Genomic DNA, 16,291 nt, shown 5'->3' with positions numbered 1-16,291 from the left:
AATTGATAAATTCTTGTATTGTTGATTAAACATGGTTCTTTAATAGTTCAATATGTTTTAGAAATTCTTATAAACCTTAATTATCATTTTCTTATTTTAAATATAAATACAAATCTAAATATATATTTAGTTGTACCTAGTTGAACTGAGTAATATATACAATTCGAAAAATACTATTTATGTTATCAAAATAATACCCTCTATAGTTAAAATGTAATTTTGTGTGGTTATTATTCATTAACTCTCAGAAATATAATAAATAAATAAACAATTACGAATTACATAGGTTGTTCTAGTAACATCTCTTACTTGTTCTAGTAACATCTCATACTTGTTCCATTTCCAGTGAACAACAACGACAATATTAGCTACGGTTGTAGAAGAAGATATGTTGAAGATGACTATAAAATTACAATAATATCTTTCATTAAAATAGATTTATGTACGGACACTAAGCAAAAGAATGTTATGTACGTACACTAATCTCAAGAACATTATGGATGTACACTAATCGACCATAATAAGCAATAACTCTACTGCATTTTATAAGTCTACCGGTAAATTATTATAAATCTGTCATATAAATCTATTAACTATATAAGTATACCAAAACAATCTATTAACATCTTAAATCTGTCAGTTATATCTGTCACAACAGGTAATAAGTCTACCAAAAATATCTTCGCTATCAATAGTCTATCGAAAAACTCGCCCAACTACTAAGTCTATCATCAAACACAATTAATCTAACAAGTTAATCTACCGAGAACATAAATCTACCTACTTAATCTATCTTGCCAAAAAGTCTATCATCACTACAACTAGATCTACCAACTAAATCTACCAACTTTATCTACCATTGTAATTTATCTGATTACTCTACCATTACATGAGTGATAGATTTTGTTCCACTTCCCAATACTTTTTTACTTTTCGTAATGGCATATTTAGTAATAACGTTTTTGTGTACGCTTAGTTATAGGGGTACAAATGGTTTAAAAATATTTATAGTAGTTTGCAACCTTTTTGTACTACTTTAGTAAGAAGGAAGCTTTTATGTAATATTATAGTAACTCTCCCTAATTTAAATGGAGAGATCTCTTGAGATATCAGCAGATCCATTACAGATCCGGTGAGAATAAATTTGTGAAAATCATATACATAAACAAAATAAAAGTGTTTGTTAAAAAAAAATAACAAAATAAAAGTAAAGTTTTACTCTATCCTTATTGGTCCATTTAGCATTTAATTTCTAAAAAAATAATATTTATTTTTAATAAATAAAAATATAATAGTATACAATAATCTATACTTTAAGTCCACACTTTACTACTAAATTGTAACTGAAATTACATAAATTATGAATTGACTATTTTTTTCATTCATTTCATTCAAATACACTATAAATTATAATTGTAACTCCTCTGATTAAATTATTTTAGAAATGTAACTTCCATCCATTGAAATCTTATAAATAACCATTCTCACATCATCATCCACCATATCTCAAATTCTGTGATTATATATTTTGTAAGATTTATCTTATACTTTGTTCAATTTTATTTCTTTTTTTATGTATTTTTTTTCCTTCTTTTTTTTTTGAACTATTAAGAGGTTCCGGGCCTATGCCCGTACATCCCCTCAGGCCAGGGACCAGAACATTTTATATAATCCCCTCCCAAGCGTCGTCCCTCGAACCAACAACCTCTAGACTTTGCCAGAGAGTCTTTACCAATTGAGCTATCGACGCTTGGTTCTTTTTTCCTTCTTTGTCTTCTTATTATTTTTAATTTTCAATTGCATATGTATAATAAAATATTTTAGAAATGTAACTTGCATCCCTTGAAATCCTATAAATAACTATTCTCACATCATCATCCACCATATCTCAAATTCTAAATATTTTCTTTGTTTTGTTTATGTTTTTGCTTGGGTTCAAAACTCATGGTAAGAGTGTGATTATATATTTGTTAGATTTGTCTTATATTTTTATCAATTTTATTTCTTTGTTTTTATATAGTTCTTCCTTCCTTCTTTCTTTTCTTATTATTTTTAATTTTCAATAACATATGTATAATAAAATTTTGGTGGCTGTAAAAAACAATTATCGATGCAGATTCAACAATACTAATTTCGATCAAAGCTCAATGAGGGAATCAAGCTAAAGAAATCATCTTCATTCATGTATAATTATTTTAGTTTTAAAAGTATGCAATGTTTTAACAAAATTAACTATTATAATAGAATTATTAAATTAAAAATTTTAACTCTCTCTTACCTCCAATTGTTTTTTTGAGAATTTGTAAACTTATCATTATATTTAGTTCTTGTGATCCAAAATAAAATTATATAAAGATCATTATCATGTTTATTTAATACAAAATTTTGAATTTAATGATTTTCTATATAAAAAAACGATTTGATATTCTATTTACAAAATTTTACTACAAAGAGGAAATCATTAGAATTTAACCTAATTATATAGCTTAAATTAAGATGAATATAAAAGAGATTAAAAATTAAATTAATATTTGAGATTTTTATTGCATTTCATATGATTTTATAAGGTTTCACTCTCTCCTTATTGGCTCATTTAGCATTTAATTTCTAAAAAATAAGATTTATTTTTAATTAAATAAAAATGTTATAATGTACATTAATCTATACTTTAAATCCACATTTTACTACTAAAGTGTAACTGAAATTACATAAATTATGAATTGACTTTTTCCATTCATTTTCATTCAAACACACTATAAATTATAATTGTAACTCTTCTAATTAAATTATTTTAGAAATGTAACTTTCATCCCTTGAAATCCTATAAATAACCATTCTCACATCATCATCCACCATATCACAAATTTTAAATATTTTCTTTGTTTTGTTTATGTGCTTGCATGAATTCAAAACTCATGGTAAGAGTGTGATTATATATTTTGTTTAATTTTTTTTTTTATGTATTTCTTCCTTCCTTCTTTCTCTTCTTATTATTTTCAATTTTCAGTTACATATGTATAATAAAATTTTGGTGGCTGTAAAAAAAAATTATCGATGCAGATTCAACAACACTAATTTCAATCAAAACCCAACGAGGGAATCAAGCTAAAGAAATCATCTTCATTCATGTATATTTATTTTATTTTTAAAAGTATGCAATGTTTTAAAAAAATTAACTATTATAATAGGATTATTAAATCATAATTTTTAACTCTCTTACCTCCAAATTTTTTTTGAGAATTTGTATACTCATCATTATATTGCAATTTTTGGGATTTTTAATTGCATTTCATATGTTTTTATAGGAAATATATTTAATTGATACTTCAAAAATATTTTTGCAATTTAATTATTAAATTTTTTAGGTAAATTTTGAATATCATAGTAAATTTTTAATTTTATCATTAACAATATTTTTTACATAACTGGTATGTTTTATGATTTGAATAAATGATGTTAATTATTGATATTTAGGAAATTTGTTTGTTATATTTGTATTTTTAAGGAGAATTTCAAACATACATCTTTTTCAATACCACTTTTCAGAAATACAATTTTTATAAACTTGATTAAAAAAATTACTACGAGTGCAGTGGCAGAAGGTAAGTCCATTTGTAGAAGGCACCATCACACCAGGGATCGAGTCCCGCTTCCTACGAATGTAGGAATTTGGCTAATGGGCCGGCCAGTTATGGCCTAATGGTTGACAAAAAAAAACTTGATTAAAAAAATCTACTTAGAAAATTCTCATAGTTTTATGATTATTACATAAACTAAAATAAAGTAACATAACTAATATAACAACCCGCGCATATGCGCAGTATATTATCTAGTTTGAAATGAAAGTATGAATTTATTGGTGCTGTTATTTTAGGGAGCTAGCTGATTTAAAAAGTCAAAAATGTATAGAAAACTTTATTGAATACTCCCTCCATTTCACAAAGAGTGTCATTTTGATATATTTCACACAAATTAAGAAAACATTAACATATACATATATCACTGCAAAAAAACATGCTTGGGAGACGTCTTTTTTTCTAAGTCATTTCTTTAATTGACGCAAAATGTTAAAAATGGGACGGTTTTTAGCGTCGTCTGGTTAACCAACGTTATATTTTATTATACCAATATTTATTAAGTTTGTGAACTGCTCTAACACTTCCAGAAGAAAAAAATATAACGTCGTTTGTTTCCTTATTTAATGAGTTAATTTAGTCATAGATCAATACAATAAAAATTGGATGTGCTTCTCTCCAGTTTGACATATCAGCTTTTTAGTTAAAGGAAGAGTTGACACATAAGTTAAAACAGTTAGTCAATCAAATTATACGGATTAACACAGCTCAATATTTTTGTCCATTAATAATCCTTCTCCATTCCACATCATTCTTCTGCTTTCTGTTACGGATCCAGCCCAATTACAATGGTGTCCAAGAAAAACAGTAAAAGAACCCAAATTAACCTGTGTATGACAACTGAGAAAGGTGACGAGCAACACACACTCAACACCAGAGGAAAGAAAGAGGACATCGAAACCCTAATCTGAGGTCATCCAAAGAAAAGAACAATAGTCTCAAACCATTCTTGAAGCAAGTGAAGGCTATGAGTGTCTCATACTTGATGCTATGTTTCAGATTTGGCTGCCAAATTGAACCTTAATATTCCAATCTTTTTCTGTGTAGAGATTTCCAGTCTTTCCTTAGTTATAGAACTCAAAAGAAGATTTAGATCAGAGGAAGCTCCCAACAAATCCAACGAGTCAACGATGATCCAACTTCGCCCCATAGTCCACCAACGAAGTGTGTGTTCAGACTCATTAGACGAGATCTGATCCTTGTCGCCATCAGAAAACTCTGAACCGTTGTTGTTATGAAACCTGGTGCTGGTGGAATCGTGGCGAAATCGAATCAGGGATATAGTGGTAGTAGTTTGAGTGAGTCAGCTGTGGAGAAGACTATATTTAAGATAATATTGAAGTCTTTTGATGATTAGGATAAAGGAGTTGAGAAGTTTTACAGATTTGGATTTAAAAGAAGCTAGAACATTGGTGCAGAAGACTCTTGAGATTTGAAAGCTAGATTTTGTGGCATACTGCATTTTTTTCTAAAAAAACAAAACTATAAAAACATGTTTTACCACGATTACCCTATAAAAAAGTACAAAACAAAAAAAACTATAAAAAAATTATATAAAAACAAATCCACGGCGTAGCGCGGGTACTAACCTAATTAAGGGTAAAACTAGGAAATCTAATGTAAAAGATGCATTAGAAATATAAATAATGCATTGGAAATGTAAAATGACACTATTTGTGAAACAAAAATAAAACTCAAAATGACAGTCTTTATGAAAGAGAGAGAGTCACTACAAAAAAACATGTCATTTGATTTGCGACTACTTAGCGACCATTATAGGTCGTCGTTAAAAATCGGTAGCAAAATAAAATGGTCGCAACATGGTCTCCAATTTGTGACTCATTTCCGACTAGAAAGTATGCTTGTATATAAGCGACGGTTAACTGACTTGTAGTTGGAGTTGCACATTTCTGACTAAGATGCTACGAACTTTACTTAAGACTCTTTTGTGACCATATTTAGAGTCCTATAGCGGGACGATTTTGGGACTAATTACAAGTTTCTGAATTTGGAGTTTTTGTTTGTCATTTGGCTTGGTCACAAACTGGTCACATGTTTGATGTTGGTTAATTTCCAATTTAAAATGCTATTAATTAAAAAGAAAATGATGATTAAAAATACTTATCATACCAAAAGATTATCCTTATCATACCAAAATATCATCCTAATCATAATCATGATCGTACCACAAGATCATCCTAATCATACCAAATCATCATCCTAAAGCAGTTTAGAACACAAAATATCATCCTAAAAAAGAGGAAATACAAATTAAGTTCATACGGTGGAAAAAGTGTTAGACAAAGGAGAATTGGCAGCTGAGGTGGTGCCTACTCCCGTGGCTTGTGTGGTGCCTACTCTCGTGGCTTGTGTGGTGGCTGTATAGATGGCAGGTGTGGTTGATTCATGGTCAGTAGGAGCAGAAGCCATAAACTTGGCCAACTCAGGATTTTTTTCTTTCATGAAGGCGAAGAGCTTCTGGAAGCTAGCTTGAGACTGTCGATGCTCCTCATCACGTCGTGCATTTTCAGCGTCGTGTTCAGCTATCTTGCGGCGAAGTTGATCTTAAAGATCCAGAACAGTTGATAGACCAAATGAAAACAGAAAACGAAATGCAAAAACAAATTACCTGAAAGAAGATCTCATTCTTTTCAGCAAGGCTGAGAGTTTGATGACTTGAATGTTCAGGGGAATTTTCTGAAGTATGTAGACCATCCTCATTCATTTCAGACAATTTCTCTTCTATGGTCTTCTCATATGTCTCAGCAACCTGTTTCGTTTTTTGATCCACAAAAGTTCTATTAGCCCGAGTATTTGTTTTTATAAACACTTCACTAAGTGATACAGGACGTCCCAACTCTTCCTCCTACAATGATAGTCAAACAGATTAAATTCACATAAGCAGTATTAGAAAATCATAATTTAAGTGATTGGATGGAAACCGAAAACTTGCCATTTCTTGATGAATTTGCACACATGATTTCTGACCGGCTAGGTGTTTGTGCACTCCAAGACCTCCATGAGTAGATTTTCTGCACTGTGAAGCATTCTCACTCTTCTCAGTAGCATCAGGGGTGTCCCAATGTTCCCACATCTCAGCCCATACTGTATCACCAATCCATGATGGTTGCACACCACTCCTCTTTGCTTGACTGACAATGCCTTTCATCCGCTTCTTGGCTATCTTCAAGAAACCTTCTTTAACAAGGTCAGTAATCCCGGAATCTCAATTAAACTTCTGCTACATCACACAAACAGTTAAGTTAGCAACGATTCTAAGTCATACATAGAGTAAACAATAACATGTTGTGAAAGATTCTACATAACCGAAAACGTCCTGAAGTATCTCTCTTGAATGTCTACTGGAGTCATCTTCCAACTGTAGTAAGGCCCATCAAACTTCCTCCTAATGATTCCAACAATCGCTCGAGACAACCTCCCTTTGTGTCTGTTAAACCTGTTACAAAAACTGAGTATTAGTCCATATAAAAAACAAGAACAGTCCATATAGAATCACAAGAACAAGAACAATATCATAGAGATAATATATACTTCAAACACCCAAATGAGAATCACAGCAACAACTGATAATCAAAAGAACAAGAACAATCACAAGAACAACTGAGTATTACTTCATTTGGAGAATCGAAAGATTGTAAATCTTTTTACTAAATTAATTGATACCAACCCTCTTTTTTAAGTATTATCTCACTAATATCATAGAGGATCACACAACAAAGTTCACACTAATGTCTTCAAACACCCAAATATCTATAACTAAGAGGATCACACAACAAAGTTCTTATATCAAACTAAAACCGATATCAAGCTAAAACCTATATCAAACTAAAACCTATATCAAACTAAAACCGATAGATTGAAACAATCGTCATACATAAACCGTTAGATTGAAACAATCATTATACATAAACCAAAATATTGAAACAATCATCATACATAAACCGATAGATTGAAACAATCATCATACATAAACCGATAGATTGCACGATAACTATTCATAAGCACCACAACAAACGAAAGAGACTTAGCAGAAACAATCATCATACAGTTTCGATTTCACCAGAAGAAGAACAACAAAAGAATAAGGAGAATATATACCATAAAGTCTCGATTCCTGGAATAGGGTACTCAGACAGCAGTGGTAGATGCTCGCGACCTGGAAGAGCAAGCATATGATCCAACAAATCATTATAGTCAACATTTGGATTAGGATTTTGTTGAGGTGGATTAGGATTTTGGTTTTCTCCTTCGTCGCCACCTTCCTCTTCACGATTAGGGTTTGGTACAACTTCTGGAGCAGGAGGCGGTGGTGGAGGAGTAGGAGACCGTGGTTGTGTCCTTGACAGTAAATGTGAAGGAGAGCTTTGATGTGAATGAGTCCTAGAATGGTTCCCAGACTATGTCCTCGGCGGAAACTGCGAAGGACGACTTTGATGCGAATGGGTACCAGAATGTGTCCCCGATGGGTTGGACGAGTGAGAAGAGTTTTGATAAGGAAAACCCTAGATAATAAACGAAGAGAAGTCGTTTTAGTTTACCTAGTTATTAACGAAGGAGAGTCGCTATATGGTCGCAAACGAGTCGCAAAGTAATTTTACTAAAAACAGTCCTAACATAGTCGCAAAACAGTCGTACTTTGTGACGTTTCTGAGACTGCCTAATATATATTAGAAAAATTAAAAATATTAAGATATCAGTCGCAATATAGTCGCAAATTGTGTCTCTAATTGGTAGCAAAAGAGTGAAAAATTGAGATAGTCCTAATATAGTGGCAAATCAGTCGCAGTTTGTGACCAATTTAAGACTACCATATATATGTCACAAAATAAAAATCTTGAATTCTACACATTATGATCAAAACTGTATATATAAATCATTAAGTAGAACTCATAGTAGTAGTATAAAGTACATATTATAGTAAGATTTAGTAAAACATTTTCTTCATCACTTACTTTTCAATATTTTCTTCATTGCAACAGATTCTCATAAAAGAACATGTAACACTTAAAGATAAATTTTGAACTTATGGATGTTTAGTTTATAGTTATTGAAATTTAATACTTTGAGAAAGTTATTATTGATAAGGTAGAGCAAAACAAAGCATAAACATCAACCTAAACATTTAAATGAATCTCAGATGTGAAATTTCAAAATAAAAAATATAGTGAGTGGGTAAACAATCTTAAAAAAGTAGCTAAATCATGTGTTAGTCGCAAAGTCTTCAGATATCAGTCGCAATATAGTCACAAATGTCTCTAATTAGTAGCAAAAGAGTGACAAATTGAGATAGTCCTAATATAGTGGTAAATCAGTCGCAGTTTGTGACCAATTTAAGACTACCATATATAGTTCACAAAATAAAAATCTTGAATTCTACACATTATGATCAAAACTGTATATATAAATCACTAAGTAGAACTCATAGTAGTAGTATAAAATACATGTTATAGTAAGATTTAGTAAAACATTTTCTTCGTCACTTAGTTTTTAATATTTTCTTCATTGCAACACATTCTCATAAAAGAACATATAATACGTAAAAAAAAATTTGAACTTATAGCTGTTTAGTTTATAGTCATTAAAATTTAATACTTTTAGAAAGTTATTATTGATAAGGTAGAGCAAAACAAAGCATAAACATCAACCTAAACATTTAAATGAATCTCAAATGTGAAATTTCAAAATAAAAAATATAAAGAGTAGGTAAACAGTCTTAAAAGTGTAGCTAAATCAGGTGTTAGTCTCAAAGTCTTCAGATATCAGTCGCAATATAGTCGCAAATTGTGACTTCTTTGTTACCAAATATGGGTAAAAAATGTAGACGCAAATAAGTCCTCAATATGCGACGTTTTTGCGACTGGCTGTACCGACCATAAATCTGGTCACAGATTTGTCGCAAATTATGACCGTTATGACACAAATTTATTTTCGACGCAAACTAGTCCTAATGTAATCGCTAATTTAAGACCCTTTTGTGACGTTTATGTTTCGTCGTTAGTAAGCAACGTTTTTCTCTCCAATTTTTTTTGTAGTCTTTGAGTCGTCGCAAAATAGCCGCAAAAGCGTCGCTCTTTTTTGCGACTGAATGGGTAGTGACAAATAGTAGTCCCAAATGGCAGGTTTTCTTGTAGTGAGTATTTATTTTTGTTTATTTGAAACATTCCAAAATTTTGATGAATATCATATTATTTCAAAGTTATGTTTTTATGAATCAAAATGTCAAACATTATATTCAGTATTCAGTAATATATACTAGAATTTAACAGGATTACAAAACATTTTGACTAGCACCAGATCTTAAAATGGGGTAACATAATAAATTACATAAAACATAAATCTCAAAATAATATAACATTTTAGAGATACCAATAACCCTTTTGAATATAATATTTTTAAAAGAAAAATAAGTCCAAATACGCAAGAAAGGTTAAAGAAAAAACCTTTTGTGTCCTTTTTTATTCTCCGTAGCAAACCTTGAAGCAAAAAACCTAAAATAGAGCAGATTCGCGAATTGAATGCCGGCTATTATGAAAAAATAGTTCTCAAGCCTGTTCTTGTTCAAGTCTTTGTCTCCTAACCACGATTTCCCTTCCTTGCGTGTCACGGCATCAATCACATTTATAAGAAGCGTGCATATGTAACTTGCAATCGATGAACTCAAGAAGAAGATCGCTCCCGCAACTGCTCTCATACGCTCGGGCATTCTAACAGTTAGAAACTCCATCAGAGCCACTGCTGAAAACGCTTCCGTTAAACCCGCGAGAGCAAACTGAGGAAGGAGCATTAAAATAGAAACCGGCGACACGAATGAGCCATTCTTTAGAGCGGAAGCTCTTCGCTTCTTTTCTTGGAATGCCGCGACAATCATACAAGTGATTCCCATTATGATACCTAATACAACCAACGAATGTGAGAAACTTAATAGAAACGAAAAGAAAGACATTGTATCACTCATATCGACAATATCTAAACCTATAATTTTGTAAATATTTTAACAAAAAAAAGAGAGGCAATTAATACCTATCTCGATTCTTTGTTTCATTGTTAACCGCTTTTTCCGCCCCGTGATACGTTTCACTATTGGTATGATAACACACTCGTAAAGTGAAATCCAAATGGCAAGAGTGATCATGGAGACGAGGTTCATCCATCCTGCAGGGACTTGGAATTTATGTGGTCCGAATGTTTTATCCATTTGCATAGCTTGAAGGATTCCGTAAATGTTTTGTTGGTCAGTCAGCATGAAACACGCGATCCCCGTGACCCAAACAGGTAAAATTGCGGTCACACATTTGATGTTTTTCACTTGCTGCATAGTACATAATCTCCATTTATACTTCGCCTTACCATCTTCATTTAACTCGTTCGGATTAGTTACCACCGATGCTTTGTCAACAAACCTTAACCTGTCACACCGAAACATCTAACAAAGATTAGAGACACTTACATACTACACTTATATATTAATGTAATTGTTTAAACCGCCAATTTCAAGCACTATAAAGTGAGACACAATTCTTATTTTTCGAATATAATAATTTCGCTTCTTATATAATATTTTATGACAAAAAAGAAAAAGAAAAATTTAGAATTGTAATGGCAAAATATCGAGCATAAACAAGGTTTCTTTTTTGGACAACAAAAAGGTTTCTTATAAAAAATATTGTTTAAACTGTAACCGCAAACATCAAAGAAAACCAAAGTTCCTAGTTATGTTTGCGTCTTAGCGATATAATACCGCAAAGTGTTTCTTGAAGAAACTTTCTTCGTTTGGAAACACCCATAATTATGCAAATTTACATTAATAATTTTGTTTTTAGTCTAAAATACCAAAAGTTGTGAACTGATTTAGAAAGAAAAACATTATTTTAGAAGATGCAAATTACTACTTATAAAGTTTTAAATATTAAAAGTATAATTTTAATTCATTTTAGAAGCAAATAAATAATCTAATTAATGTAACGAACTAACCTATGTTTGTCTCGGACCAAAGTGGTGGATGATACATCATCAGAAGGGCCTACGTAGAACGTTATATCTGCTCCAGGTTTCACCTTACGTTTCTTACAAGCCGCAACAACAACCTTAACAATGTCTGCGAATACACTGCCCTCAGGTTTTGCACAAATGTAGGAGTGCTGACCGATGAGGAAGGTGGTGATGGAGAGTGCAAAACAAGCCGTGGGGATCACAAAACCAATGACCCAACTGATATTAGTCTGTATATAAACGACACCTGTCAGTGCAATGACTAGAGCCACAGTGAAGGAGAAGTACCACCAGTTAAAGAACGTTTCAAGCTGAGCTTTGCCTTTTTTAGTGCTTGTATCGAATTGATCTGCTCCAAATGCGATGTTGCACGGTCTGATTCCTCCTGCTCCAATGGCTAGTAAACCTAGACCGGAGAAAAGAACCCCAAGCTGCCATTTCGTGGGCTGGTTTGAACAATTCGATGGATCGTTGCAAGCCTCGGGTCTTAACCGTGGGAGAGCCGCAGTTAGAGCAATTATTCCCATTCCCTATCATAGAAACAATGTTCGAAACCACAACGATTATCGTAAAAGTTCCTTAGTCTTAACCCATATATTGAACAATTCTACGCACTAGGTCAAACACTTAACCATACACTTTAGGTTCCTGCTTTTTACGGTGTTAAAAATGAAGAGAGAGGGAGGGAAAATTACGATGAAGGAGGCTATGGAACCAAGGAGAAGAGTCCAAAATCTTCCGAGGTAGGCATCAGAGACAAAAGCACCAGCGAGACTAAGAACGTTGCAAGAACCAAACCAAATGTTGATGACATTCACCAAGAAGACACCACCGAGATTGTATTTTGTTGTGAGATACACTGATAGATTCCCTATTAAGCTCATTGACGCCAGCTTCTCAAACGACTCATTTGCTTCATAAAACCCGAAATAAAAATATTTTACTTAATTATAAAACCCAAAGAAAAAAAAATGTCAAATAATGAAGAAGGTAAAAAACGAACCAATAATGTACTTGATAGCTCTCCATCCTCCTTTCTCCTTCTTAATAAGAGCACGTGATGATGGAGATGAAGAAGATTCAATGTCCATTTTTTTGTTCTTAGGTTTTGAGAAGAAATGAAAAATACTATTGATGGTGTTTATAGATTTGTTGCAGAGAGAAGAAGTAAAAGGAAAAAGTCAGTCATCACACAGTGTGTATGTAACTATGTTCAAGCTGATTACTAGGGAATAGGGATTGGTTTCTGAGTTTGTTATAGATATTATATAGTGTTATCGAAAGTCAAAATTGGGGCTTAGGTTTCGTAACCCCTATCCTAATTTTACTTCTATTAAAATAATTATCTTATAATTAATTTGATAAATTTGGAGCTGTAATACACTTACGTGGATTGAATAATTGAAAAAAGTAGCAATAAAATGACAGAAATAAAATTTATCATCAGTACAATAAAAATAAAATAAGTTTTTCTCTTCACACGTACATCAGGGTTTTTCAGCACTTCCAAATGCCACACCTCCTCAAACTTGACATCTAATAAAAACATTTAGTACACATCGTATAACTATTTTCTGTCAACAATAAATTAGGTCAAACAAACTAATGGAAGAGAATATTGTTTACGTACATAATACTATGCGAACATGTGCGCGCATCACATGCCAAACAATCCGCTTTTACATTTGCATTTTTAAGAATAAAAGATAAGGAAAAAAAAATTATTTTCTGTCTATCTTAATATTTTCGAGGTTTGTCGAGAACGCTGATCAGTCATGTGGCAAAGACACCATCTTCACCAAGTCTGAACAGCCTGAGTAGAAAGCCACGTCACGGTAATCATGCTTGAACATACACCGCATAGCCCACATGAAAATTTCGACTTTGTATAACTTAAAAAAAAATATATTTGTTTAGCTGTAATTCAATAAATAAAAAATAAAATCCGAGATGCTATTATAGATTTCACTGGTTTAAACGAAGCAGTTACGACTTACGAATATAAAAGTTTACTGAACCATGCGATTACAGGTTTTAACAGTGTTAAACGTCTTATTGACTGATTTAACAGTTAAAAATATACTGTTTGAAGAGGATTTATGCTTTTTGTATAACTATTTATTATGCTTTTTATTCATTTTTAATTAATTAATGCTTATAATTTATGAAAAATATTAAATGATAATATTTGAAATATTAATTCAACATATAGTTATGAAAAATATGTATAAAAATGATTCATTTTAATTTTTTCTTAAATTTATATACGTAGAATTTATTCCTTCTTTGTTATATCACAAGCGCATTTTGATATCTTGTGTTTTTGTTGGGTTTTAAGCCTTGTTTTTGCATAGTTTTGTTGCATAATCTTGTCATTCTAGGTTGTTTTAGGAGCATATGCATCTAGTGTGTTATCTCTCAGGTTCTTGGAGTAATCCCATCACATTTGGAGCATTTGGACTTGTTTTGGTGCAAAGAAGCAAAGAAGAGTGAAGTGGAGAAATGGCACAAGATCAGGGAGCATCATCGGCCTAGCCCATCGGTCAAAGCCACCCCGTTTGACCCTATCGGCCACCTCCCATTGGCCAAACCCTGCCCGATGCCACTCCTCGACGTCAAGATCAGGAGCCACACGCGACCACCTCTAGCGGCCAAACCTTGCCCGCTTGAAGCCATCGGCCACCTCCTGCGGCCAAACCTTGCATGCGGCCAAACCTTGCCTGCGTGAAGCCATCGACCACCCTCAATCGGTCAATGTCTGGCCGATTGAACCCACTTAGGCGACGATAAGGAGCCACACGCGGCTAATCCAATCGGCCAAGTGGTGGCCGATGGAGCCACGCGACCTCACCAATCGACCAAGACCACCCCGTAGCCCCCTAAGTCCACACTTGTTTTAGTTTTGACCCGGGTTCGACCCGGTTTGTTTTGGTTTGACCCGCGTTCCCTTCTATTTTTCTATAAATACTCTAACCCTATTAAGGGGAGAATTGTCTTTGGTTTACCTTTTGTTTAGCAGCTTTTTAGGGTTCTTAAACTTGTTTACTCTTGGTTTGTTGAATGATTGAGTACTTTTAAGTTCTTAATAGCAATTTCTTCTTCAAATCTCTTAATCTATAATCTCTTATTATGATTTCACAAAGATCAAACTCTTTCCTTTGTGTGATCATGATGATGAGTGAGTAGATCATTAGAACTTTGGGCTAGGTAGATTAGGGAAATAGATGATTAATCTTTGATGTCTAAGGCTTTATTTATGTGTTTCCTATCTTGATTAGTGTTAATAATGCTAGATAGCCTTGATCAAGTTTGAATCTAGACAATAGGATTTCCATTCCTAGAAGGTGTTTGATGAAATTCCTGAACCAAATTATTCAAGAGCTTTGCATTCCTAGCCAATGGAAATTGATGATTAGGGTTCTTAATGGTATTTAGACTTGTTTATAATGCATGCTTACCTTGTGATTGCCTTTGGAAATTGTTGATTATCACTTGATTAGCATTGGATCTTTATCGTGGAAATGGATTTATTTGCATAAGTGTTCTTAGCCATAGGATTGTTCTTGATTGTTGCTTAGACATCTAGGATTGGTTAGCTATCTCCAAAGTCAATTACCTTGCCCAAGGTTCACTTGTTTAATCTTGATTTAAAGCCGATTTCTAGTTGTGTCTTGTTTCTTTGAGTTTGCATTGTTTGAATTGTCTTGTTTTCTTTCTTTGAATCAGTTTGTTAGTTAAGATTGTTACAAAAGAACCTACATCTGTTTAATTTTAGATTAAGCATCCTTGTGCTTTCTTAGTGAGTTGATTAATGCAAATTATGGATTGATAATTTAATTGAAGTAAAAGTACTACATCAATTTGGCGCCGTTGCCCGTTTGCATTATATTTGACCATTAGGATTTCAACTTTACTTGAGCCTACTCATCTACTTTACATTGTTACTTCCTTGGTTTGCTTTGGTGTTTTGAATTCTCTTTTGCAGGGTGTATGAACTTTAGAAGTCACGGCCAAGCAGACTTGATAGACCGTGTTGACGACATCTAGCGTTTTCAGCGAGAGAATCGCCGGTTAGGACGACAAACTATGAACAACAACCCTCTTCCTCCTGCTGGTCATAATGGAAATGACCAGCCCAATGATAATAGAGTTCCAAACCATGTACCAAGACAAGCCCCTCTCATTGGAGCTTATGATGCACCAAATGTCAATGGACACCGCACTGGTATTAGAGCTCCACCAGTTGAGAACAATCAGTTTAAGATCAAAGCCAGTCTTATCAACATGGTGCATGGATCAAAATATCATGGTTTGGCAATGGAAGACCCACTTGACCACTTGGATCAATTTGATAGGTTTTGTGGGACTGTTAAGATCAATGGTATCTCTGAAGATGCCTTCAAGCTACGTCTCTTCCCATTCTGTCTTGGTGACAAGGCTCACATTTGGGAAAAGAATCTGCCTCACAACACCATTACCTCCTGGGATCAATGTAAGAAGGCTTTCCTATCCAAATTCTTCTCTACTACAAGAACAACAAGACTAAGGAATGAGATATCAAGCTTTGCTCAAAAGGGAAATGAGAGTTTTTGTGAAGCATGAGAAAGATTCAAGGTATACATCTCTCAATGTCCACATCATGGCTT

General features: G+C 33.0%; 1 protein-coding gene, 1 long non-coding RNA gene and 1 other non-coding gene across 3 annotated transcripts; 1 reads left to right on the top strand and 2 right to left on the bottom strand.

Annotated features, from left to right (window-relative positions):
* The first annotated feature begins 2,788 nt into the window (after positions 1-2,788).
* Positions 2,789-3,333, top strand: LOC147939983 (uncharacterized). Its single transcript, XR_015563819.1, has 2 exons — positions 2,789-2,918; positions 3,061-3,333. It is a non-coding gene; the product is annotated as an uncharacterized LOC147939983 (long non-coding RNA).
* Positions 3,334-9,887: 6,554 nt separating this feature from the next.
* On the bottom strand, positions 9,888-12,842 carry LOC104709500 (protein NRT1/ PTR FAMILY 2.8-like). The gene is made up of 5 exons (XM_019229130.2): positions 12,649-12,842; positions 12,341-12,558; positions 11,628-12,175; positions 10,677-11,062; positions 9,888-10,547 (listed from the first exon to the last, which is right to left on the bottom strand). The coding sequence occupies exons 1-5, from the start codon at positions 12,734-12,736 to the stop codon at positions 10,084-10,086; spliced, it is 1,704 nt and encodes a 567-aa protein (XP_019084675.1). The 5' UTR covers positions 12,737-12,842; the 3' UTR covers positions 9,888-10,083.
* A 3,342-nt stretch (positions 12,843-16,184) lies between these two features.
* On the bottom strand, positions 16,185-16,291 carry LOC147939982 (small nucleolar RNA R71). Its single transcript, XR_015564957.1, has one exon. It is a non-coding gene; the product is annotated as a small nucleolar RNA R71 (small nucleolar RNA).

This window comes from Camelina sativa, chromosome 8 (genome assembly GCF_030686135.1).
Source record: "Camelina sativa cultivar CO46 ecotype springtype chromosome 8, ASM3068613v1".
NCBI classification, from domain to species: domain Eukaryota; kingdom Viridiplantae; phylum Streptophyta; class Magnoliopsida; order Brassicales; family Brassicaceae; genus Camelina; species Camelina sativa.
This window is presented reverse-complemented; position numbering and strand designations above follow the sequence as displayed.